The sequence below is a fragment of the Rutilus rutilus genome, assembly GCF_951802725.1.
Source record: "Rutilus rutilus genome assembly, chromosome: 8".
Classification (NCBI taxonomy): Eukaryota; Metazoa; Chordata; class Actinopteri; order Cypriniformes; family Leuciscidae; genus Rutilus; species Rutilus rutilus.
In genome coordinates, this window is record NC_140222.1 from 1,881,585 (window position 1) to 1,908,566 (window position 26,982).

The following is a 26,982-nucleotide window of genomic DNA, read 5'->3' on the forward strand; positions in this document are numbered from 1 at the left end:
GTAAAATAGACTAGAGTAGACTAGACTAGAGTAGAATAGACTAGAGTAAAATAGACTAGAGTAGAATAGACTAGAGTAAAATAGACTACAGTAGACTAGACTAGAGTAAAATAGACTAGAGTAAAATAGACTAGAGTAGAATAGACTAGAGTAGAATAGACTAGAGTAAAATAGACTAGAGTAGAATAGACTAGAGTAGAATAGACTAGAGTAAAATAGACTAGAGTAAAATAGACTAGAGTAGACTAGACTAGAGTAGAATAGACTAGAGTAGAATAGACTAGAGTAAAATAGACTAGAGTAGAATAGACTAGAGTAAAATAGACTACAGTAGACTAGAGTAGAATAGACTAGAGTAAAATAGACTAGAGTAGAATAGACTAGAGTAGAATAGACTAGAGTAAAATAGACTAGAGTAGAATAGACTAGAGTAGAATAGACTAGAGTAAAATAGACTAGAGTAGAATAGACTAGAGTAGAATAGACTAGAGTAAAATAGACTAGAGTAGAATCGACTAGAGTAGAATAGACTAGAGTAAAATAGACTAGAGTAGAATAGACTAGACTAGAGTAAAATAGACTAGAGTAGAATAGACTAGAGTAGAATAGACTAGAGTAAAATAGACTAGAGTAGAATAGACTAGAGTAGAATAGACTAGAGTAAAATAGACTAGAGTAAAATAGACTAGAGTAGACTAGACTAGAGTAGAATAGACTAGAGTAGAATAGACTAGAGTAAAATAGACTAGAGTAGAATAGACTAGAGTAAAATAGACTACAGTAGACTAGAGTAGAATAGACTAGAGTAAAATAGACTAGAGTAGAATAGACTAGAGTAGAATAGACTAGAGTAAAATAGACTAGAGTAGAATAGACTAGAGTAGAATAGACTAGAGTAAAATAGACTAGAGTAGAATAGACTAGAGTAGAATAGACTAGAGTAAAATAGACTAGAGTAGAATCGACTAGAGTAGAATAGACTAGAGTAAAATAGACTAGAGTAGAATAGACTAGAGTAGAATAGACTAGAGTAAAATAGACTAGAGTAGAATAGACTAGAGTAGAATAGACTAGAGTAAAATAGACTAGAGTAAAATAGACTAGAGTAGACTAGACTAGAGTAGAATAGACTAGAGTAAAATAGACTAGAGTAGAATAGACTAGAGTAGAATAGACTAGAGTAAAATAGACTAGAGTAGAATAGACTAGAGTAAAATAGACTAGAGTAGAATAGACTAGAGTAGAATAGACTAGAGTAGAATAGACTAGAGTAAAATAGACTAGAGTAAAATAGACTAGAGTAGAATAGACTAGAGTAGAATAGACTAGAGTAAAATAGACTAGAGTAGAATAGACTAGAGTAAAATAGACTAGAGTAGAATAGACTAGAGTAGAATAGACTAGAGTAAAATAGACTAGAGTAAAATAGACTAGAGTAGAATAGACTAGAGTAGAATAGACTAGAGTAAAATAGACTAGAGTAGAATAGACTAGAGTAAAATAGACTAGAGTAGAATAGACTAGAGTAGAATAGACTAGAGTAGAATAGACTAGAGTAAAATAGACTAGAGTAAAATAGACTAGAGTAGAATAGACTAGAGTAAAATAGACTAGAGTAAAATAGACTAGAGTAGAATTGACTAGAGTAAAATAGACTAGAGTAGAATAGACTAGAGTAGAATAGACTAGAGTAGAATAGACTAGAGTAAAATAGACTAGAGTAGAATAGACTAGAGTAGAATAGACTAGAGTAAAATAGACTAGAGTAGACTAGACTTGAATAGAGTAGAATAGAATTGAGGTGAATCTGACCCGCTGGTCTCACTGACTGGTGTGGTCAGCTGAGTAGTTCCTCATGTCTCTGTGGGCGGGTCAGTCTGGATCTGCTGTATAAAGGAGGGATAATAGAGTTCAGTCTCTCATTCACTCACACTGATCAGCACTTGCTTCATGAGCTCTGGACATCATGGAGACCGTGAGAGCTCAGGATCAGAGAGCTGTGGATCCAGAAGCCCAGGCGTGGTCTGCTGAAGGTCTATCTGCTGGGCTCAGGGTTAGCACTGCTGGATCTGATGCTTCAGACGAGCCCAAACTCTCTCAAATCACACTCAGAAGCTCTGATGACCGGAGACATGCCTCCTGAAGACCTGCGTGAGGAGACCAGGTCTGAGTGGGTCTGGTCTGATCTGATCTGATCTGATCTGAGCTGATCTGAGCTGGTCTGAACTTGTCTGAGCTGGTCTGATCTGGTTTGAGCTGGTCTGGTCTGAACTGGTCTGGTTTGAGCTGGTCTGGTCTGAGCTGGTCTGGTCTGAGCTGGTCTGGTCTGGTTTGAGCTGGTCTGGTCTGAACTGGTCTGGTTTGAGCTGGTCTGGTCTGAGCTGGTCTGGTCTGAGCTGGTCTGGTTTGAACTGGTCTGGTCTGAGCTGGTCTGGTCTAGTCTGAGCTGGTCTGGTCTGAGCTGGTCTGGTTTGAGCTGGTCTGGTCTGAGCTGGTCTGGTTTGAAATGGTCTGGTTTGAGATGGTCTGGTCTGAGCTGGTCTGGTTTGAACTGGTCTGGTCTGAGCTGGTCTGAGCTGGTCTGGTCTGAACTGGTCTGGTTTGAGCTGGTCTGGTCTGAGCTGGTCTGGTCTGAACTGGTCTGGTTTGAGCTGGTCTGGTCTGAGCTGGTCTGGTTTGAACTGGTCTGGTCTGAGCTGGTCTGGTCTAGTCTGAGCTGGTCTGGTCTGAGCTGGTCTGGTTTGAGCTGGTCTGGTCTGAGCTGGTCTGGTTTGAAATGGTCTGGTTTGAGATGGTCTGGTCTGAGCTGGTCTGGTTTGAACTGGTCTGGTCTGAGCTGGTCTGGTCTGGTCTGGTCTGAGCTGGTCTGGTCTGAACTGGTCTGGTTTGAGCTGGTCTGGTCTGAGCTGGTCTGGTCTGAACTGGTCTGGTTTGAGCTGGTCTGGTCTGAGCTGGTCTGGTCTGAACTGGTCTGGTTTGAGCTGGTCTGGTCTAGTCTGAGCTGGTCTGGTTTGAGCTGGTCTGGTCTGATCTGGTCTGGTCTGGTCTGGTCTGAGCTGGTCTGGTCTGGTCTGATCTGGTCTGGTCTGAGCTGGTCTGGATCCTCTGTTTCTGCATGTTTACGAGCGTCTGCGATTACACAACATACATGCGGACTTAAACGCCACTGGAATGTTTGTGTTTAGAGACACACAATAACTTGCAGTGTTTTATAACTAAATAAAGTCTATTTTCATATTCAAGTGTTTATGATGTTTTATTGACTTAAAGCTTGTGTTGAAACCCAGGAATGACTTTGAACTTCACATTTATCACAGATTTAATTTGGAAGCCAATGCGTCTCAATGCGTGAGTTTATTAAATTGACATAGTGTCTGATATGCTGAGAAGTGAACTGCAATCATTGGAATAAATCCGGGTTTAAGGAAAATATATATTTCAAAGCGTTTGAGTTCTCTCTGAGAAACGCAAAGCACTGAAATACTTATTTTCCTCGCATCTAATTTTTCCCCATATCAAGATGAGTCTTAAAGTGTAAAACTGGCGCTAGCGCGACACCTAGAGGAGAAAGATGCGAGTATTTATAAATACATTTGATATTTTTTTGCTTCGTCATTTTTATCATCAGCATAATTACATATAGTAATTTATACATGATATTTATATTATAATTATTATTTATAACAATTATTTATATTATAGTATTATTATAATTTTATTAAACGAGAGACAAATGGCTCTTATTTTGAAGTTCGTTTCATTATATCAGCTTTTATTTTGAAGTGTCTTCGGCGCTGGAAGCGGAAGTGCTGCACACGCGCGTGTCTTTTTCATTCATTGCGGGAGTTTGCATGTGTTGTTAAGTGTGATATTGATATTGATAATTACTCGAGATCATCATGATTAAGGACAACTGCTGGAATATCCCTGTAAACGCCCCGGCGTGTATGGAGAGACACCTGGACGCGGTGGATTACAGGAAAGGTCAGAGTAAAACTATCATCTCTTACTCTGATTGAAATAAACTCACGTGCATCAGATGCATTAAATATAGGGATTATAATATAAATTTGCAATATAATACAAATCTAAGCACTTATTCTTAATTACTTTTATTAATACTGAACTGCAGCCCTGATTATTTTATTTTGCTGCAATAAACGTCTCACAGTCAAACCAAATATTATCAGAAATAATTTTTAATTTTAAATTTTCACTAGTGTGATCAGGACACTACAGGTCATTTATGTAAGTGAAGAGAGCAAAATAAAGTAAACTGTGACATATTACACCCAAATATTCTTCATCCAGTGACTACCAGTGACATAACCTAACTCTAACCCTACCAGTGACATTAATAAACATTTGGGAGCAGAAATGATTGGGACACTTTGAGCTGATCATGTTTTGCTGAAGTGTGTTTTCTTTAATTGCTAATGCTCTTTTTACACACAGACTGAACACAATGAAGCATTGCTTGGTGATTGGTTGAGCTAAACTGGTATTATCTAATTGTGGAGTTAAATTTAACAGCTGACAGATATTCAACATAATTCATGTGTGAGACAGTCTAACAGAAGGATGGACAAAACCAGTCAAATATCAACTGAGTTCTGCTCAGATTTTATTACCATTTTCTAAACTATAGCGAATAAACTGTGATAATGTGAGAAATGTTGAAGGTGTCTGAGTCAATTTGGGTTTGACTGTATAATTAATCAAACTACAAATATATAATTATCTTTCAATAATGTATGTATAGCATGTATTGTATAGTTATTTTTTATAAAAAAAAAAAAATTTCTAAAATGTTTATGTTCAGGAAAATTCTGTGAAATTTGTGTAAAATCTGGTTTAAATAAAAAATTTTGTATAAAATGTATTGTTCATTGATCTCTTTAAATGGATTTTTAACTATTTAAGGTCTTTCGTGTCATTTGGAGCGACCACTTATGTGGTGCGACCAATAAAAGCAATCACTGTATTAAATTTAAAATAAAAAATCTTATTTCTGTGGCTGAAATATGAATCACTGATACAGTATGCTTTAGTAAATGATATTTTTAAAACATTTGTGTCAGTTTTATGTGATTTACAGGAAAAGTAAGTCTGTTAACTAGATTTAAGAAGGCAACTCGGAAATTATAGAACAAAAAATGAGATCATTATTTACAGAAACTCAAAAGAAATGCAAATACTTGGTTTTTAAACACTTTAATTACTAAGAACTTGTAAAAAAATGTTTGCATGTTAAGGAAATTAATTAATTTTAAGATAAATCACGGTCGCACCACATGACATTGTTTAAGGCTACGGACAATTCATCTAGATGAAGAAACACTAAAATCACTTAAATAATTTTTTTTAAATGAATTTAGATGTACACAACATCCATAATGTTTGAACAATTGCTACGGGTATTTATTTTTTTGGTATTTTAAATAGTTTTACATGTATTCTGAAACTTTTGCACTTGCACTGCATGTCATTGAATTATTTCTCAGTTGTATATTTCCTGTTGTTGTTGTTGATGACGATGATGATGATGATGATGACGATGATGATGATGATGATGATGATGATGATGATGATGATGATGTTGTTGTTGTTGTGTGTCAGATGGGTCTCTGCTGCTGGGTGCCTCCAGTCTGTCGGGCCGCAGCTGGCAGGGCTCGGTGTGGGTGTACACGGACCCCAAACTGGCCCCCAGCGAGGGCTACTGTAAGGCGGGCGTTCAGACTGATGCCGGAGTCACGGACGCTAAGTGGATCTCGGAGCGCGCGCTGATCCTGGCGTCAGACGCGGGTAAAACACACACTAACTCACCGCAGTACTGTGTTTATGGACGTGTAGAACAGTGATTACACCCTTACGAGTAAGAGATAGTGAACATCCAGCCGGTTGTTCTCTCAGAATAAACCCCTTCAGGTGTGTGTGTGTGTGTGTGTGTGTGTGTGTGTGTGTGTTTTCTCAGAATAAACCCCTTCAGGTGTGTGTGTGTGTGTGTGTTATCTCAGAATAAACCCCTTCAGGTGTGTGTGTGTGTGTGTGTGTGTGTGTGTGTGTGTTATCTCAGAATAAACCCCTTCAGGTGTGTGTGTGTGTGTTATCTCAGAATAAACCCCTTCAGGTGTGTGTGTGTGTGTGTGTGTGTGTGTGTGTTTTCTCAGAATAAACCCCTTCAGGTGTGTGTGTGTGTGTGTGTGTGTGTGTGTGTGTGTTTTCTCAGAATAAACCCCTTCAGGTGTGTGTGTGTGTGTGTGTGTGTGTTTTCTCAGAATAAACCCCTTCAGGTGTGTGTGTGTGTGTGTTATCTCAGAATAAACCCCTTCAGGTGTGTGTGTGTGTGTGTGTGTGTGTGTTATCTCAGAATAAACCCCTTCAGGTGTGTGTGTGTGTGATCTCAGAATAAACCCCTTCAGGTGTGTGTGTGTGTGTGTGTGTGTGTGTTATCTCAGAATAAACCCCTTCAGGTGTGTGTGTGTGTGTGTGTGTGTGTGTGTTATCTCAGAATAAACCCCTTCAGGTGTGTGTGTGTGTGATCTCAGAATAAACCCCTTCAGGTGTGTGTGTGTGTTATCTCAGAATAAACCCCTTCAGGTGTGTGTGTGTGTGTGTGTGTGTGTGTTATCTCAGAATAAACCCCTTCAGGTGTGTGTGTGTGTGTGTGTGTGTGTGTGTGTGTGTGTGTGTGTGTGTGATCTCAGAATAAACCCCTTCAGGTGTGTGTGTGTGTGTTATCTCAGAATAAACCCCTTCAGGTGTGTGTGTGTGTGTGTGTGTGTGTGTGTTATCTCAGAATAAACCCCTTCAGGTGTGTGTGTGTGTGTGTGTGTGTGATCTCAGAATAAACCCCTTCAGGTGTGTGTGTGTGTGTGTGTTATCTCAGAATAAACCCCTTCAGGTGTGTGTGTGTGTGTGTGTGTGTGTGTGTGTGTGTGTGTGTGTGTGTGTGTGTGTGTGTGTGTGTGTGTGTGTGTGATCTCAGAATAAACCCCTTCAGGTGTGTGTGTGTGTGTGTGTGTGTGTGTTATCTCAGAATAAACCCCTTCAGGTGTGTGTGTGTGTGTGATCTCAGAATAAACCCCTTCAGGTGTGTGTGTGTGTTATCTCAGAATAAACCCCTTCGTGTGTGTGTGTGTGTGTGTGTGTGTGTGTGTGTTATCTCAGAATAAACCCCTTCAGGTGTGTGTGTGTGTGTGTGATCTCAGAATAAACCCCTTCAGGTGTGTGTGTGTGTGTGTGTGTTATCTCAGAATAAACCCCTTCAGGTGTGTGTGTGTGTGTGTGTGTGTGTGTGTGTGTGTTATCTCAGAATAAACCCCTTCAGGTGTGTGTGTGTGTGTGTGTGTGTGTGTGTGTGTGTGTGTGTGTGTGTGTGTGTGTGATCTCAGAATAAACCCCTTCAGGTGTGTGTGTGTGTGTGTGTGTGTGTGTGTTATCTCAGAATAAACCCCTTCAGGTGTGTGTGTGTGTTATCTCAGAATAAACCCCTTCAGGTGTGTGTGTGTGTGTGTGTGTGTGTGTTATCTCAGAATAAACCCTGACAGGGTGAGCAGGATCAGGACTTCATCAGCCTGAAGGGGTTTATTCTGAGAGAGCACACACACACACACACACACCTGAAGGGGTTTATTCTGAGATAACACACACACTCACACACACCTGAAAGGGTTTATTCTGAGATAACACACACACACACACACACACACACCTGAAGGGGTTTATTCTGAGAAAACACACACACACACACACACCTGAAGGGGTTTATTCTGAGATAACACACACACTCACACACACCTGAAGGGGTTTATTCTGAGATAACACACACACACACACACACACACACACACACACACACCTGAAGGGGTTTATTCTGAGAAAACACACACACACACACACACACACACACCTGAAGGGGTTTATTCTGAGATAACACACACACACCTGAAGGGGTTTATTCTGAGAAAACACACACACACACACACACACACACACACACACACACCTGAAGGGGTTTATTCTGAGATAACACACACACTCACACACACCTGAAGGGGTTTATTCTGAGATAACACACACACACACACACACCTGAAGGGGTTTATTCTGAGAAAACACACACACACACACACACACACACACACACACCTGAAGGGGTTTATTCTGAGATAACACACACACTCACACACACCTGAAGGGGTTTATTCTGAGATAACACACACACACACACACACACACACACACACCTGAAGGGGTTTATTCTGAGAAAACACACACACACACACACACACACACACACACACACCTGAAGGGGTTTATTCTGAGAAAACACACACACACACACACACACACACACCTGAAGGGGTTTATTCTGAGATCACACACACACACACACACACACACACACACCTGAAGGGGTTTATTCTGAGATAACACACACACACCTGAAGGGGTTTATTCTGAGAAAACACACACACACACACACACACACACACACACACACACACACACACACCTGAAGGGGTTTATTCTGAGATAACACACACACTCACACACACCTGAAGGGGTTTATTCTGAGATAACACACACACACACACACACACACCTGAAGGGGTTTATTCTGAGAAAACACACACACACACACACACACACACACACACACCTGAAGGGGTTTATTCTGAGATAACACACACACTCACACACACCTGAAGGGGTTTATTCTGAGATAACACACACACACACACACACACACACCTGAAGGGGTTTATTCTGAGAAAACACACACACACACACACACACACACACACACACACACACACACACACACACACACACACCTGAAGGGGTTTATTCTGAGAAAACACACACACACACACACACACACACACCTGAAGGGGTTTATTCTGAGATCACACACACACACACACACACACACACACACACCTGAAGGGGTTTATTCTGAGAAAACACACACACACACACACACACACACCTGAAGGGGTTTATTCTGAGATAACAACCGACTGGATGTACATTAGCCGCTTTATACACGGATACTTGCCACATAAGTAAATAATTAGACACAAAATATTGATCTGAGTTGAAATATTATATTATAGTACCACAATATAAATAGTATTAATATATTATTTAATACTAAAATATTATAAATAGTACCACAGTACAACAGTATTTATATGGTATTGAAAGCAGAGGCGGACTTTGCAATCCAGAAGCCGTTTTGAACGAGTCGTTTGAGTGAATGATTCATGTATTTTTGGTCAATAATCTTGCATTTTTAGAGATCTACCATAGTAATATTGTGCTCTTTGACCCATAAAATCATGCTATTACGCTGTTTTTGAGCATGTAGTGTGTGTGTGTGTGTGTGTGTGCAGGGTCGGTGGAGTTGTGGGAGCTGGCGGAGGACGAGCGTCTACTGGTGAACCGCTTCAGTGCACATGAGCATGATGATGTGGTGACGGGCGTGAGTGTGTGTGTGGGCGCGAGACACGCCGTCAGCTGCGGTGCCGACTGCAGGTGAGTGTGTGTGTGTGTGTGGCCCTATCTTACACCCGGGAGAATGCAGCGGCAAACGCGACGCAAGTGTTTTCTGCTAGTTTCAGCCCGACGCAATTATCATTTTCATGTCCTGCACGTTGTTTAAGGCGAGACACGGCAGGCAAAAACATCGTTTTTTTCACTGGTCAGTTTTGAGATTTGGGATATTTGTCTTCAATAACATGTCTTCTTTCAGACTTGTGGTGAAAAAAAGAAGCGCGCCAAGTGTTTTCTGCTAGTTTCAGCCCGACGCAGTTTTCATTTTCACGTCCTGTGCCACGTTGTTTAAATAGCAAATGCATTTGTGCCCATGAGCTGCTGGTCTGAGATCAAGTGTGTGTTCTTACCAAGCGGCAACATTTTAATCTGAGAAATGAAGCCTACCCGGAAGTGCGAAAAACTGCAATACATTGAAAATCCGCTAGGGGCAGGTCCCAAAAGGGAGCAAATGTCCATAGCCACCATGTTAAAATACCCGTTTTCACAGCATAAATTCATGTTTTTACAGGTTGGTCCCATGGACTTTTATTGTATTTTTCGATAGCTTCCGAGTGCCTGACAACGGTGAGGGGGGTGAATTTTTTTCTAACTCGTTAGTTTAGATCGTATTTAGATATAAAATGTATGACAAATAAGGGCGTGGTTAACTTTGATTGACAGCTTGATTGACAGCTGATAACGAGCTTAGGCTGCGTCAAGGAGAATGACAACATAAGAAGCGCCATTTTTTTAATATACAGTTGAAATATAATACTACTGTTTCTGTATCATGAAATGTAGTTTTAAGAGTTTTTCAGGCGAGAATGTAGTTGTTTAAAGCTCAAATCTGTGGTTTATTTATAAAGATTTATGACAATTGTACAAGATCTGCTGTGTCATCCATTGTTGTTTATGTTGCTTTCTTCGCACGAAAATGACGTTCCAGTCTCACACAAAGCCCGCCCTTTTACCCATATATGGTTTGGCCAGAAAGTGGGCGGGGTTAGGATTTTCCAAGATGGCGCCGCCCATACCCCCCATAAACGGCTTCAAAACCAATCTTCAGAAAGTCTATGGGTGACGTCACAGACGCTTTGTCCATATTTTTTACAGTCTATGGTTCTGACTCATAGTTGGAGCGTTGCTATTTTGAGGAACTGAAATAGACTGAGCCGCTGACCGACTGAACCTGCTCTAAAGTCAATGGTTATTTAAAGAGCGCGTTAGTAATGTGCGCCTATAGGCGGGTCCACGACGAGCATACACTCTGCTTATTACACACACACTCTGCTTATTACACACAGAGGGACGCACAACATGCCGAATATTTAGAATTAAAAGGATTACAATGTAAAAGATTATTATTGTGTACATAAAGATATGGTGAATCCGGCTTGTCCCGTAGATGTTCTGCTAGCGCACTTTGACCTCGCGCACGAGCGTTTGCGCTCTGGAGACGCGTTCGGTCTTTCCACTATTAAAGTCCGCCATGTAAATAGCGAATCCTCCATGGCGCGAGCGCAACTGCCATTTAAAGGGAATGGGAGATGAGACTCTGATTGGTTTAACGCACGTAAATCCCGAAACACACCCATTACTCATTATGAGAATAGGGACGACCCTTTTAGACCATGCGCCGGGAGCACCGACCATTTTTCCCGTCTATAAACTAGCAAAAGTGGATTCGGACTCGCCCTAAGTGATCATGTGCTTAGATTGTTCAAATAGGGCCCTTTATGTTTTTACTACCAAATAATATGTATCTAATTAATTTAAATTACAGTGGAATCTCGACATCTCGCTTTTTCGGGGCACATGAGCTTCCGAACATAATGCATGATGGGATACGCTTAGCTCCGAAGCGGTACTGGATATAGTGTGGGTTTAGTGTGCATTAAGTGCACTGCACTTTGTCATTTAAGACATGGGAATTGCTGCGAATGGACCATCGTCATGACAACTGTCAATCATCTCTCTCTCTCTCTCTCTCTCTCTCTCTCTCTCTCTCTCTCTCTCTCTCTCTCTCTCTCTCTCTCTCTCTCTCTCTCTCTCTCTCTCTCTCTCTCTCTCTCTCTCTCTCTCTCTCTCTCTCTCTCTCTCTCTCTCTCTCTCTCTCTCTCTCTCTCTCTCTCTCTCTCTCTCTCTGGTTTCAGGATCAAAGTGTGGGATCTGAACCAGAAAAGCGTCATCAGCTCGTATACCGGTGAGCAAACAGGAAGTGACATCACTTAACATAGTGCTATAGTTACATTAGGCTATTAAATAGTAACAATAGTATATTAGTAATATGTTAAAAATATAATAATAAATACAAAAAGTTAATATATATAAAATATATATGTGGCATTTTATTTATAAGAATAGATGCAGCGAATCACATGTTGTGGTGACGGTCGGTTTGCTTCATGAACTCACGATGGAGAAACTGATCGGAAGAAATATTGAAATAACGAAAACTTCCGTTTATAAAAGTCCATAAGAATCATTTTCATACGTTGGCAGTTTCATAGATCAAGATACGGTTTATTTAGAATATATATTATTTATTAAGTATATGTAAATATTTATATTCATAGTGTTCCCATACATTTCAAAGCATTACATTAAATAAAAAAATGTTTTTTGTTTTTTTTATTACAAAAAAAAGTATTTTTATATATTGTATTTATGAAAAATGTGCAAGATTTTATGTCATTTATTTAAACTATATATACAAATGTTTAGTTACTGAAAGTGAAAGTCTGTGTTCTGTGTGTGTGTGTGTGTGTGTGTGTGTGTGTGTGTGTGTGTGTCAGCTCACTCTCTGCCGGTCAGCTGTGTGTCGTGTTCTCCAGCGGACGAGTCTCTCTTCCTGTCGTGTGCTCAGGTCAGTGTCCACACACACACACACACACACACACACACACACACACACACACACACACACACACACACACACACACACACACACACACACTCACTCTGAGTGTGTAACTGTCTCACACTCTCCTGCAGGACGGACGACTGCTGTTGTGGGACCGACGGAAAGACAAACCCGCCTCTCGCCTGGGTAAACACACACACACACACACACACACACACACACACCTTAAAAAACACAATCTCTCACACACATACACCTGAACACACACTCACCTGAAAACACACAATCTCTCACACACACACATACATAGACTTGAACACACAAACAGCTGAACACACTCACGCGCACTTACACACACATGAACACACAATTTCTCACACACACACACACACACACACTCTCTCTCTCACATCTTCCTGTGTGTGTTGTAGATGTGGTGTCTCCGAGCTGCAGTCCCACAGCCGTCTCCTGGCACCCGCATCAGAGCAGCAGCATCGCATACGGTAAACTTCATTTCCCAGCATGCACTGCAGTGACCCATGATCTCCCAGCATGCCCTGCGCTGTCCCATGATCTCCCAGCATGCTCTGCGCTGTCCCATGATGCCGTGCGGCTGACTGATGTGTGTGTTCTCAGGTGACGAGCTGGGCCGTGTGACTCTGAGAGATCTGCAGTCGTCAGACGGTGTACGCACGACACACACACACACTCGCAGGGTCTCGGCACTGAGCTTCTCCTCGGACAGGTGCGTCACACACACACACTCTCTCTCTCTCTCTCCAACACGGAAGCAGCGCTGGGTATCCTCTGAGTTTAACAATTCCCATTCATATTTCATATTTCCATTCCAATAATGAGAAAAACAACCTTAGATTCCATTCACATTTAGTCTTATTGTAAAACATGTAACTGTATCTGAACATCATGAGCAGAAATCATCAGGATAAAGGACACTTACACAAGGAGCGTTTAAAAACACCATAGAAGAACAACTAGCCCAACTAATATAAACTTCAAGCATTATTAAAGACAATAAACACTCAGTAATTAAACAAGAACTAATAAAAACGTACAGATCGCATCAGTGTGTGTGGTCACGCTTCAGCACTGCCGTGACATCGCACTGATGATTATTATGGGCTGTGTTTGCAGCGCTCCTCTCCTGGCCTCCGTCAGTGATGATTGCTCTGTTGCCGTGGTTACTGCAGAGCTCAGAGAAATGTGAGTATTGACACACACCTCTCTCCTCATTGGCTGTCCTGGATCGGCCAATGAGAGGACAGGGAATACACACACCTCGAAAGTGCATGAAACTGACATTCCTGAAGTAACTTTTGTGCTTTAAATATTTAAATACATATTTCTAATGGCTTTGAAACATTGACTGATTTTTTTTTTTTTTTGTGGCTTATTGTGGTGTCATGTGACACATGTTTTTTTGCATATATATATATATATATATATATATATATAAAAATATATAAATATAAATTATTATTTTATAAATTATTATTATTGATTAAATGTAGTTTGAACAATTAAAATTTGCATTCATATTCATATACTTCTAGGTATTTCCAAGAATATCATTGTTCACATGATCTTATTGTTATGAATCTAAACATTATCATGGACACCCATATAGAACCGTGGCACTTTAAGCGTTGTGTTTAAGTGTGTTTATGGTGTTGTGTTTAAGTGTGTTTATGGTGTGTGTGTTCAGTTTCAGGGACCGGCGGCACCAGGACTTCGTGCGCGGTGTGTGTTGGGTCCCGGGCGGCTCGGGTGTGTTGACCAGCGTGGGCTGGGACCATCAGGTGCTGCACCACAGCGTGAGCCCGCACACACCCGCGCCCTAGAGCATCATGGGAAACCACACGCCCACCTTCATTCTGTCTCCATCAAATACACTCATCTGTGACCATTCATGAGTTTCACCAGTGTGTAAGCAGAAAAAACGTGTGTTTTATTAACAGAAATGGGCATTTCTGCTGATTGTTGTGATTATGCTGTTTTCATCTCATATTTGAGCAAACAAACATTTCATTCCTTCAGATCTGAGCAAAAAAATAATGTCACTGTTCAATAAAAGTTTCTGTCATCTTGTCTATTTTTGCTCTCGCATGTTTTTTATTGCAGGATATTGCGGTTATATTGTTCCCTTCAGGCGTAACAAATTGTTAAATGTACAAAATGACAATATCACAATAAAGTCGTAGAAATAAGATTAATAAAGCACGATTATTGACCTTTTGACATTTATCACACGATTTAAACCTTTAAAGAAGTGTGAGATTTTCCCCCCAAATAATTTCTTATTTACACACAAGCTTATTTTCATCCAGTATATTCAAACAAAAGCGAAGTTTGCTTCATTTTGTCTTTGATTCTTGCTTCAGATTTCGAAATAATAACCATGAAAAGCAGCAAAAGCTTCTTCGTTGAGAAAAGCCATCGGTATCTATAGCATTTACATCTACATTTTAAGGCTTATTTTATACTTTAGTTCATAAAATACATAGTTTTGACCTGGAAAAAGATAAATCCAGCACCAGTGGAAGAAGCCCTCGGGTCGAGAGCTGTAGAGGAATTTTGTACATTAATGATAAAAGAAACGTCCAATGCACCTGACAAACACAACTGATGATCAGGAATGGATTAAACGAATGATTTGAGTGCATTAAATTAAAAGTTATAACATTAAAATGTCAAATATCGTGAGTTTGTGTTGTTCATATACAGGCACAGTTTCTCCATTCGAGTGATTTTAGCAGCTCTAGGAAGTCCCGTAGTCGAAACCGTAGACGGTTACAGTAATACTTCAGCAACAGCGGTAATAAAAGCTTCAGACGGGGTGCAAAACGTGCAAATGGTCTGTCAGGTAGGAGTTTTAGCGTATGTACAGGTAAGGCACGTCTCCGGATCAGGGCGAACCGTCTTTGATCACGGGTGTGATGGGCTGTTTGGTTCCCGGTCTCACGGTGAATGTCATTCCGTACTGCTGTTTGCTTGACGGTCCGTTACTGGAGGACAAAGAAAAGTGCTGTTATTCTTCAGCTGACATCTCATGAAAACACTTATAATAGTATTGACAGCATTAAATAGGACCAAAGTCTGTTTTCAGGCTCTACTAGAACAGGTTTTCCTCATATTCTCCATTGTTGCGGCTCCTCTCTTCCCAGTCTGTCAGTAACGCTCTGTTTAGTTCCTGTCTCTATGAAGCCCCTCCTTCTGAAAAGCACACTGTGCTCTGATTGGTCGGCTGGAGCGGTGTGTTGTGATTGGTCGAGCGCTTCGAGTGTGTTTGGGAAATGTCCCGCCCCTTACCATAACCGCCAGTTTACACAATACTAACTCAACTAGGCCCCGCCCCTTTATTCTTCGCATGAATTATTTAAATGAGGAATATTGTGAAGTGTTCGTTCCCGGAAGAAACTCAAGACTACAATGGAGGCGTTTCAGGAGTTCAGAAACACTGACACTGATATAGAGAAGAACTCCCACTGAACTCAAACAGCAACATTACACACTAAAGAGAGATGAACATGGAGAAGACATGAACCTCATAATTCCACTTCAACCAGTGATTTCTCAATATTACAAAAGATTTGTGGCCATCAGCTGGATTGAGTACAGCCAGTAATGTCATAAACCACATAGATGTCATTGAAACAGCTATTGAATGTTACTCTAGTATCAGAGAGAATATTTTAGGAGTCTATTTGTCTTCCAGGTGAAAACACATCAAATAAATATCTCAGCTATGTGCATGTGCTATCAGGGAGGAGTGAACTGTGACGACTGAATCATTGTTCATGTTATTCCAAAGAAATGTGTTGCGTAATCTTTCTGTACGTAATCCGACAGAGATGTCCCATGGAAGCCTGTTTCCGGCTCAGAGTGAAAAGGGAAACCGACACTTTAATTCTTGTCAATGCAACTTAATTTCTCCCAATTGTGACTTTAATCCTCACATTGTGAGTTTATTATTTAAACCTTCATCTTTCATTACACTGCAGTGGAGACGGGCATCATTAGCCCTCTTAGTTTTCAAACACCGGTCTCATTGAGACACCCAATCTTGACATATTTCCCTCTTTTCCCAAAACACACTGAGATGTGAACAGATATGTACGGGCTGCACATCATTAAAAGCACTCATAAATTATATAAATGGGTTATTTTAGCATTTTTTTCGGAGTAATTTCGGGTTGAAAAGCAAAGTCGAGGCAACGTCAGGGAATGTGAGGTAGAAGCGTGCTTTGGGAGCGTGTGATTGGCTGCAGGTACGATTCTACATCAGCTGACCCTAGAGCTAATCTCTGCGTTTATTCAGAGAATGTCTAATATGGCGAGAAGTTTCACTCTCACTACACTTCCGGCTTCTGAACTGGTTACAGTTCCACTCTGATTCCATATGAGGGCGCTCACAGGACGAGTGCAGAATGAATGGAGGTCAATGGCGGTATACCCCTCAAAATCCACTTTTCTCAGGATATAATTTTTTGTCTAGTAATTTGATGTTGTATTCGAAAGGAGATGCAAAGAAATTACACATTGCTGGGTGTTAGATTTTTTAGAGTCACTTATTTGCTTTAAAAAAGTCTTTCAAAATGTCAATGACGTCAGAATGCTGACGTCATTAGCAGAATGCTAGCGTGTTATGGGCAACAACAACTCAACCTGTAAGAAATCAAAACGACATAAGTACTCGTTCATTCAACTTTCGACCTAAAACCCATGTTGAACTTGCAAAACCTACAATCACATCTGAGATTTCTCAACGGCAATCGGGTGAAAGAGACAAATTTAGCCGTCTAGCCCCATTGACTCCCATTCATTTTGCACTCATGGCGAGCGCCCCCAGTGGAACTCTGGTGGTACTACAACCAAAATTCGGTACAATAGGACTTAATAGGGAGTGGACAGGCTCTCCGTAGACGGGCTCTGGTTTATTCATGAGAAAGAGCTCGTTCAGTCCAATCACTGCGCTGTATTACGCGTGAGATTATTCTGATCTACAGAAGACAATAGAAGCGTTTCCATTACAGATTAGCACCAAAACTTTTGCAATTTTTTTTCTTCTAAATGTCGACAAAAAACTATTGCGAAATGACGGTGTTTCCATTAACTGATGTTATGCGACTAAAACGTAATTTTTTCCTCTCGCGATCAGTAAAATCATTCCAAAAACCATGGCAACGGACGCTGGTAGGTTTATGTACTATATCCCAGCCACTGCACTGGCCATTATTATTAATTGAAGGAGATGTGTGTGTGTTTTCCAAGCATTACTGGCAAGGAAAGACTCTTATACTGTGAGCGGCTCATATGAGGAGTTTCTGGGTGTTTCTCCCTCATATCTGCGTCGAGGTCTTGATTGTGGCATTTATTTGAGGTTTAGAATCCATTATTCCTGTAATTCTTTTGTCTTATATGAGTTTAATAAAGAACTCTGTCTCGTATTCTGTCCAAACACACCGCGTCATTACGTCAGGTGACCTGGAAATGTTTCTATTGCAGTTTTGCAAAATATTTCTTTTTCGAATTGCCTGAAAAACCTCCTCATGCGAGCGGGAAAACTTTTTTGCGATAAATGGGAGTTTTTGCGAAAATGACGTGTTTCCATTGGGCGTATTTTCAATTTTCAATTTCAATTTGCGCAATTTGAAGGGTAATGGAAACGCGGCTAATGATGCAAACCGACAATTTAAAGAACAACGGACAAAAAGTCTGTTGAATAAAATCCCTTTCAGTTAAACTGACGCGTCATTTGTTCAGAGACTGTTGAGCTTGTAAATGTAACGAAAATGTTATTATTAGGCCTTTTAAATGTTCTTGCGCGTTTCTCCCTCGTTTTTGCAGTTTGTTAAATAGGGTTCGATTTTGAACCCTCAACTCTGTTTTTTTTGTCTGTATAAGTCTGTGTAATCATGTGTGTAGCAGTGTGTGTTTTATTGGTTGTTGTCTCCGCTCTTCCCACCCTCTACACCATCTTTTGAGACTTTTTCCAACTCTGAGGTGTGAACAACCAGGCTAAAACGAGGGTTTCATGACACTTTAAGGTCATATTTCACCTGAAAAACATGTCATTACAGAAGTATAATGGGTTGCAACTTTGACTTTAGCTTGTTCAGTTTACCTGTTCTGGGATTTAGCTGAAGTGGCTAGAGCTTTTTTGGCGGCTTTGCTTTCCAGCTCCTTCAGGTCCAGTCCACGAGATTGCACTGGCAGGGTTGAACTTCGGGTTTTCGTAGGATAGGACGTGGCCTCGTCGTCAGACAGCGGAGAGTTCCAGTCATCTCCGTTAGACTCCACCTCCTTGGCAGCTGAGAACTTGGGGTCCATCTCTAGCATCTTCTTCTGCAAGATACTGAGAAGTGTTGCGTGGCTAGCGGAGACGGATGGAGGTCCCTGTGCAGGGGGTTGCGTGGCTTTAGTTTGAACTGGTTTGGATTGGAGCTGGAGGTTTGGTGGAGGGCCTGGGGCTTTAGGAGGGTAGGTGGGAGGTTTAGGTTTGGGGGAAACACGGGGGCCATTGGTTACAGGAGGAGGTGTAGCAGGTGGGGAGGGTTTGGCAGGTGGAGCAGAGTGACTTGGTAAGGTGCCATTGGGGATTTGAGTAGGTAAGAAGGGTTTAGAAGGTGTAGGAGGAGTTTTAACAGGGGCAGCAGGAGCGGGGTGACTTGGTGGGGGGTAGTTAAAGATCGGAGTAGGAGTAGAAGGTAAGGTTTTAGAAGGTTGAGAGGCAGTTTTCACAGGGGCAGCAGGAGCGGGGTGACTAGGCGGGGGGCAGTTAATGATCGGAGCAGGAGTAGAAGGTAAGGTTTTAGAAGGTTGAGAGGCAGTTTTCACAGGGGCAGCAGGAGCGGGGTGACTAGGCGGGGGGCAGTTAATGATCGGAGCAGGAGTAGAAGGTAAGGTTTTAGAAGGTTGAGAGGCAGTTTTCACAGGGGCAGCAGGAGCGGGGTGACTTGGTGGGGGGCAGTTAATGATCGGAGTAGGAGTAGAAGGTAGGGTTTTAGAAGGTTGAGAGGCAGTTTTCACAGGGGCAGCAGGAGCGGGGTGACTTGGCGGGGGGCAATTAATGATCGGAGTAGGAGTAGAAGGTAGGGTTTTAGAAGGTTGAGAGACAGTTTTCACAGGGGCAGCAGGAGCGGGGTGACTTGGCGGTGGGCAGTTAATGATCGGAGTAGGAGTAGAAGGTAAGGTTTTAGAAGTTTGAGAGGCAGTTTTCACAGGGGCAGCAGGAGCGGGGTGACTTGGCGGGGGAACCGAAGGTTCATCCTCAGTGTCAGAGTTGGCAAATTCTGGAGGTGGCGGAATGAAGATCAAGTTTTCTCCGCTTTCCACATCTCTAACAAGAACACCCAGACCACCAACGGAGCTGTTCATTGGGCTGCTTTCTTGTGGAGTTGAGCTTAGCTCCGGCTTTGAGTGGGACACTTTTGTACCCTCTGCTTTGGTGAGTGGTTGCACGTTCGTGGTGGACTTTAATTGTGCATTGGGACTGTTTGGTGTTGGGTCTCGAGGAGTGACGGTGAAGGAGTTTGGTTTTTCAACACTAGGTTGGATCACAGAGTTGCTTGGCTCTGTGGAGTTGCTGTTCTGTTGGGATAGAGCTGCTCTCTGCTTATCTCTTTCCTTTGCAGCCAATAGCAGGGCGAACGGCGAGGCGGATGTCTCTTTCTTCACTGTGCCATCTACTCCCTGTGTGTTGAGCTGTCGGTAGTTGATGAGCGGGCTGTTCTTGCGAGACCTGCCAGGGGACTCCATCACCTGCCTAACATCAGGTATTTTCTTCTCTATTTTGGGAGAGACTTTGATGGGTGTTGGAACCTCAGTGGGGATGTTTTGTACCATGACAGGCTCAGGATTGACTTTGACCTCGACCTTGGCTGGTTGGCTTGGGGCATGTGCCATCTCTGGCTGGTCATTCTGTAGCAGAGTGGCGGAGCTGTTCCGACGGGCTGGTTTAGTTGGCGGCACCACCGATTGGACTGGTTGGAGAGATCCACCATTTTTCCCACTATTCCCATTGACAACACTAACCGAGTTTCCAGAAGAATCTTCCAGCAGTAAAATTGACTGGACCTTTTCCTTGTCTGACTGTCCGCCAAGTAATGCGCTCTTCTCTATGTTGTAGAGTTTGGCTGTGTTCTGGGGGTTGAAGCTAGATGGTCTTGGGTTAGAAGCAACAGGTGGCACTGGCGTTTGAGACTGGATATCCAGATTAGGTATGGAGGACATTCGGACGGGTTTTAGAGGCGCCGCTTTTGGAGATTTAGCAAGAACAGGTGACGCTTTCCCACCAGGGGGTGGCGGTGGGGTGAATTTAGGGCATTCTGGGATATCTTGGAACTCCAGGCTGGAGAGGGAACCTCTGAAGCTGGATGTTTCAGATGGAGGTTTTGGAGGAGCCATTGGAGGAGGTTTGAGGGAGGCCATGTCCAAATCTGAAGTGTACTCAGACCCGGTAATTGATGGAGGTTTTGGGGGCGCCATTGGAGGGGGTTGCAGACTTGCATGTTTTACAGAAGGGTCGATTTCACCAAAGAACTGTGGTGGGGGAGGGATGAAAGATGGAGGAGGCGGGGCTGAAGAGGGTGGAGGGGGTGGAGGGGCGGAGCTGGGTGGAGGAGGTATCAGTATTTCTCCCTCGATTATGTCGGGAACAGAAAGCATTCTTCCTTTCGGGAGATTTGTGGTACTTCCTACAAAAAGACAAGTTCATTAGTTCATTCAAACACCTCAAGAATGTAATAAAAAAAACACTGTTATCCAAGAAGTCATCTATTCCTGATCATCATGTTTGTTGAGTTCTGTGTAGTGATCTCACCTGTACCGTTTATCTTGGGTTCATAGAAGGGTGGAAGAACCGGTACCTTGGGAGTTGGAACTGCAAAGCCTTGCACACTCTCAGAGGACTGGGATTTAAAGAAACCGAACAGTTAGAAGGTAAGGGAGTCTACAGCAGTAACACACCTTTCATTGTAGGAGCCACTGAGTCACAGTTTGAATTTCTAGGCACTAAACCAACCAGTTTCCTATAAACTATTCAGAGAGCTTATGATATTGAAGGACATGGATCCTTTTTCTTGATTTGGCTCTTTCGTTCTCATGTATAAACCATCCCGATTTCACACTCTGTGTGAGTGAGAGAATGCTCCAGATATGTTTCTGTAAATCAGGTGACAGATTCTTGGACACTCCTCACCCAACACCCCATAAAGTGATTTATTGTTATGAAAACATTATGGGAATGTTCTCGGGAACGTCCAGGTTGCTGAACTGAGAGCACTCAATGTGATTCCTGTATGAAATGGAACCTGGTCTGCATCCAAAAATGTCATTCAGAAATAGCTTGATAATCTTTCTTTACGGATCATTTTCATTTCTTGTCCTCTCAGTTCATTGACATGCAAAAAGGATCACACCCCTACAACGTGTGTGTTTGTGTTTCAGGTTTTGCTGTCTTTATGGGAGAATCACAAGGCGTTAAATCACTCATTCAAAGCAACTTGCATGAAAAATGCAGGATGATGCATGACAGAACTTTAATTCTTAATATTTGAGATTTGTTCAGAAAGTATGAGCCATTATAAAAGTGGCAAAAGCTCCTAATTACTGAAGCTTGTGTCTGTGTGTGTGTGTACGTCTGCCAGATCTCTGCTGAACACAAACACAACATGTATTCAAAACAGCACCTGCAGGTTTGGAAAACTCGGCCGGCTAAAACCTGCATCGGCACCAGAGAGCGTCGGAACAGCTGAATCATCAGGATCCTGATCTAATACAGCGAGTGAGCTCGAGTCCGAACACGCTCACGCTCAGATGAACAATTACTGGCACAATCTGAGCGTGGTTACTGTGATTCGGTCATCATCACCAGGGTGATACAAACACACAACTGCTGTGTGTGTGTGTTCGCTTTGTTCTGTCGGAGTGAAAGTGTGCTTATATGCTGAAGGGTGTGTTTGTCCTGAAGCTAAAGGTGTGCCTGTGTGTACAAGACGACTTCAGCGCATTTCTCTAAATTAAATAGCATTAAATGCAAACATACTGCAAAAAGGTGATGTACCAAAACACGTTCAGATTGTGTGTCAGTAAGTGATATATACCCACAGCATATTTGATTAGCATTTGCATATACCATAGAATTTGCATGGTGCTTAAAAAACATTTTAAAAAAATGCCACTTCCATTGTACATTTATAAAAGCATCATAATCTCATGATACCCCGGTATGACTATGGTACTATGTGCAAAAACACTGCATTACAGTGGTAAATGTCCAACAAAACATAGTACTATTAATAATGCTATTTTGCAAGTGACCCCAACACTACAAATTTGCTTACGGTTGATAATTTACAGAAGTGTACCATGGTTTTACCCTGTTTTTTGGACATCCACCATAGTTTTACCCTGTTTTTGAACACGCATAATCATTTTACCCTGTTTTTTTGGATATGCGCCATGGTTTTACCCTGTTTTTTGTACCTAGTACATTGGAGCCCATGGTATAAGTCCATGTCAACAAAAAAACATGGTAATACTATTTTGTAAAAGATCCCAACTCAAAAATGTTCTTTAAAGGAAAGTACTGTGGTAGTACTATGGTACAGAGATAATTTACAAAAGTCTAACATGGTTTCACCCTGTTTGTTGGACATGTGCTCTAGTAAAACATTATTGTATTGTATATGTACCAAGTAGCCCATGGTGTTACCATAGTACATATATATATATATATAAAAAGGTAATACTATGGCACTTTTGGAGACCCTAAAAACAATTAAATACTATTTTCTGTCTATTCACTGATGCTCAAATAAAATCTGTGTCCCTTTACTGCCAGGATAGAGAATGATCATGTGATCGGGGGGTTTTGGGGCCGTACCGTGAAGTGTTTGACGGTCGGACGCGAGCGCACTTTGGCGGTTCCAGACTCCGGGATAGCAGCCGAGTCATACACCAGCTCCACGTTATCTGAAAAACAAAGACGTGTTATTTACCTGGTTAACATGGTTTAACCTGCAGCCTGCGTGGTTCAAAGCCACTGCTCGAGACCATGTGACCACCAAAACAGCAGAACAAGTAGTTCACGTGCATGGCGTTATGGCAGGTCAAAGGTTTCTTGAAGAGCCAATAATAACTTTTACTCTCATCATTGTTATAAATCAAAACAAACACTGGTAACTATCACTTTCCTGTTTGAGGTTCTTACACAAAGGTATTGTGTTCATTTTAGGGCCCAAAAAATAGTAGTAGTGGGTCAGTCGGCTCAGGATTCGAGCCCGAGACCTTCGTGTTCCTGCAATGCGATCAGTATACAGCCTCTTGAACCATTTTCGGTTATCTGTGTTTGTTCCTTAACGACTTTAAAAGTGATAATGATGCAATTACCAGAGATTCAGCCGTCCTGACTGTCGTCAATCATTACAAACAGGAAGTGTGACCCGCATTATGACAGCAGGCGTCTCTCTGTTTTTAATGTAACTGATCTTGTTCTTTGAAACAAATATGTGCCGCGACAAATGAGCTATTTTATATAATCTATTAAAAATGCATGTATTAGTTTGTGCATTAAAATAAAAAGGAACTAAGGTGTGTTCCATATATTAGTTAAAAAATAATAAGATAGTAATACTATGGTACTTTGAAATATACCATTGGTACTAAAATTCATGTGCCACTATGGTTTTCACAAGATACTCCATAAACCACCAAATTACAATGGTACTACCATTTTTATAAGTAAAAACATATTACCATTGTACATATCCAAAACTATAGTACTATGGTATATAACATGGTAGTACTATGGCATATGGCCAAAACAGGGACCGTGTATATGAGCAAAAACATGGTAGTACTAAGGTGTATAACATGGTAGTACTATGGTATATGCCCAACAACAGGGTGGTACAGTGCTGTATAACATAGTAGTACTATGGCATATGTCAAAAAAAACTGTTTATTCAGTCAGTCAGTGTAATCGGACACGTCACAAACTTACGAAAAAAAACTGAATATTTAAATGTGGTTATTCTGTCAGTGTGTCTACAACTAACTTCGTTTTTTTTAAAACACTAACTTACCCAGAGTTGTTTAAATGAAATGTTATTCGTGTCTTAAAGAAAGTGTTTTGTGATCGATCGAGCAGAAGCCTGACGTGCACGCGCGTGCGCGCGCTCCTTGACAGGTGCAAAGGTCGCGTGAAGAGCACTTTAAACTGCTATCAGATCTATAACAAGACTATAAATCTATATGAGTGTGAATCTCTCTTACCCATCTCCTTGAACTCCACATTGGTGCCGAATAAAGATTGATTCTTCCGGCCCAGGAAATTAAGCGATCCTTTCTTCATGACTGTAATGACTGTGATTTGATCCGCAGTGATTCACATCAGCGTGATTTCATGATTTCATGATTTCATGATTTCAGTGTGTCAGCAGCAGCTGATTGTGAGTTTGAGACTGATAACTGATTCAGAAACACTGAAGAAGAGAAAATGGCCACGCACCTGAATCTGCCCGTGACCCCGCCCACTGAGACAGGTAAACACACACACACACACACACACACACACCTTAAAACTGCTGCTCGAACACACACCCTCAGTATTACTCAATATTATTTTCCATCGTTAAGATGAATGAAACTCAAATATTTGTTGTCATGGAGAATTCAGTCTCTTTCAGCCATCAAATGTTCTGTTTATGATCAGAGCTGTCTAAGACCTTTTCAGCAGCATAATAAAACATGCTTTGGGAAATCTTAATTATGAAATAAATAATTATGACTAAGAAAATGTTAAAGCATGTACGTGTAAAATGTCGAATTGATGTCATACATACAAAGTCATAATTATGTAGAAAAATTTGAAAATATGACAGAATTGTCATAATTACGAGAGATAAAAAGTTTAAATTATGAGATAAATTCGAAATGATCACATACTAATAAGTCATAATCGAAAAATCGAAATGGACTTTCCATGTCATAGTTGACAAAGTTGAAAATATGACAAATTTCATTTTATTTCATACGTCATAACTTTTGTCATAATTATGATAAAATCGACATAAAAAGTTGAGAATATAACATAAAATGTCATAATCATGACATAACAAGTCATATTTATTGTATAATAAGTCATATGTAGCCTATGACTATCATAATTTTGACTTTTTATCTCGTAATTATGAAATAATAGTCGAAATGATCATATACTAAGTCATAATTGAAAAATCTAAATTGACTTTACATGTCATAATTTTGACTGTTTACGTTTTCGCAATGTCTCTTTATTGCTTATTTAAATATATGTAAAGCTTGTTATTTAAAGTTTATTCTATTTAAAGTTATGCTATTATCCATGTAAAGTATAAAATTCTATGATTTTGTAAATATTTTATAGTTTAAATTATTTTAAAGCATAATTTAGTGTGACATATGTTATACAAATTAATATTATGTTAATAATACATATTATATATATTAAAAAAATCAATATATAACAATTATATCATCTATAAAACTATATAAATGATTACATTTTGCCCTTTGGGACTGTATGAATGATATAATGCATATAAATATTATTGAAAGGATCTGTAAATGCACTGAGATGAGTGTTTGTGTTGTGACTGTGATCAGGTCAGTGTGTGACGGCCGGGTTATCGCAGTTAAATAAGGGAATTGGTTCACGAGGGTCAAAGGTCACTTCAGGACATGACCCGAGCGCAAGAGGAAAGAGATGACAGTAGATGTTCTTCTTATGCTGGAAGGACATGTTGCTGGTAAAGAGAGAATCTAATATGAATGAAGAATACCGTATAGATAGAGGAAACTGAATATCAGTATTGACTTGTTTTGGGCTAATTGTGTCGTCCTAATAATAGAGGGATTATAGAGTCTGAGAATAAACAGAAGAGCCCATTAGAAGCAGCTTAAGTCAGTCAGAATAACTTTACAGGCGCTAAACCACTGAATCAATCCGTGTCCAGTTAAGAGTGATGGGAAGGACTGACAGAGAGCAGGGCGTATCCCATAATTCCCAGTCGGCAACAGAATTCAAACGGGTCGGTCCTGTTCCGTGAGCGGTTGTCATGCCGATCTCAGTTCCGGGAATGTCGGGAATGTGAGAGTTCCTGTGTTTCCCAGGAGTGTTAGATGAGTTTCACTCGTGGTTCACATGCTTTATGATCCCTTCCCATGATGCATCACGGCTCAGAGCTGATTGACACGCCAGATAATGACAAACATAATCGCTATCTGGATGATGGATGGAAGGATAGATAGATAGATGGACAGAATATATATTAGTTTTATACTAGATCATGGGCACACACACGGGAACAAAGACTCAGGTAACAGAACCACATTCACACACACACACACACACACACACACACACACACACACACACACACACACACACACACACACACACACACACACACACACACACACACACACACACACACACCAGTAACTCTGATATTACTGTGCGTTAATAAGCAGGTTTTGAAATGAACTGTGGCAGGAAACACTGTCAAATCACGAGC

The 26,982-nt window shown here is 41.1% G+C and overlaps 2 protein-coding genes across 3 annotated transcripts; one reads left to right on the forward strand and one right to left on the reverse strand.

Moving 5' to 3' along the window:
- The first annotated feature begins 3,747 nt into the window (after positions 1-3,747).
- Positions 3,748-14,516, forward strand: wdr77 (WD repeat domain 77). Its single transcript, XM_084416590.1, has 10 exons — positions 3,748-3,984; positions 5,620-5,805; positions 9,402-9,543; positions 11,697-11,746; positions 12,339-12,409; positions 12,538-12,592; positions 12,838-12,909; positions 13,043-13,151; positions 13,559-13,627; positions 14,130-14,516. Exons 1-10 carry the CDS (start codon positions 3,900-3,902, stop codon positions 14,263-14,265), a joined length of 975 nt encoding a protein of 324 aa, XP_084272716.1. The 5' UTR covers positions 3,748-3,899; the 3' UTR covers positions 14,266-14,516.
- LOC311295285 (uncharacterized protein) lies at positions 14,353-24,962 on the reverse strand. Of its 2 annotated transcripts, none has more exons than XM_084416588.1 (5): positions 24,701-24,962; positions 23,310-23,398; positions 21,246-21,333; positions 18,549-21,120; positions 14,353-15,429 (listed from the first exon to the last, which is right to left on the reverse strand). In XM_084416588.1, exons 1-5 carry the CDS (start codon positions 24,777-24,779, stop codon positions 15,330-15,332), a joined length of 2,928 nt encoding a protein of 975 aa, XP_084272714.1. In that variant the 5' UTR covers positions 24,780-24,962; the 3' UTR covers positions 14,353-15,329. The 2 variants fall into 2 exon arrangements, with proteins under 2 accessions (XP_084272714.1, XP_084272715.1); XM_084416589.1 differs by lacking the exon at positions 24,701-24,962 and adding an exon at positions 24,511-24,618.
- Positions 24,963-26,982: the final 2,020 nt, after the last annotated feature.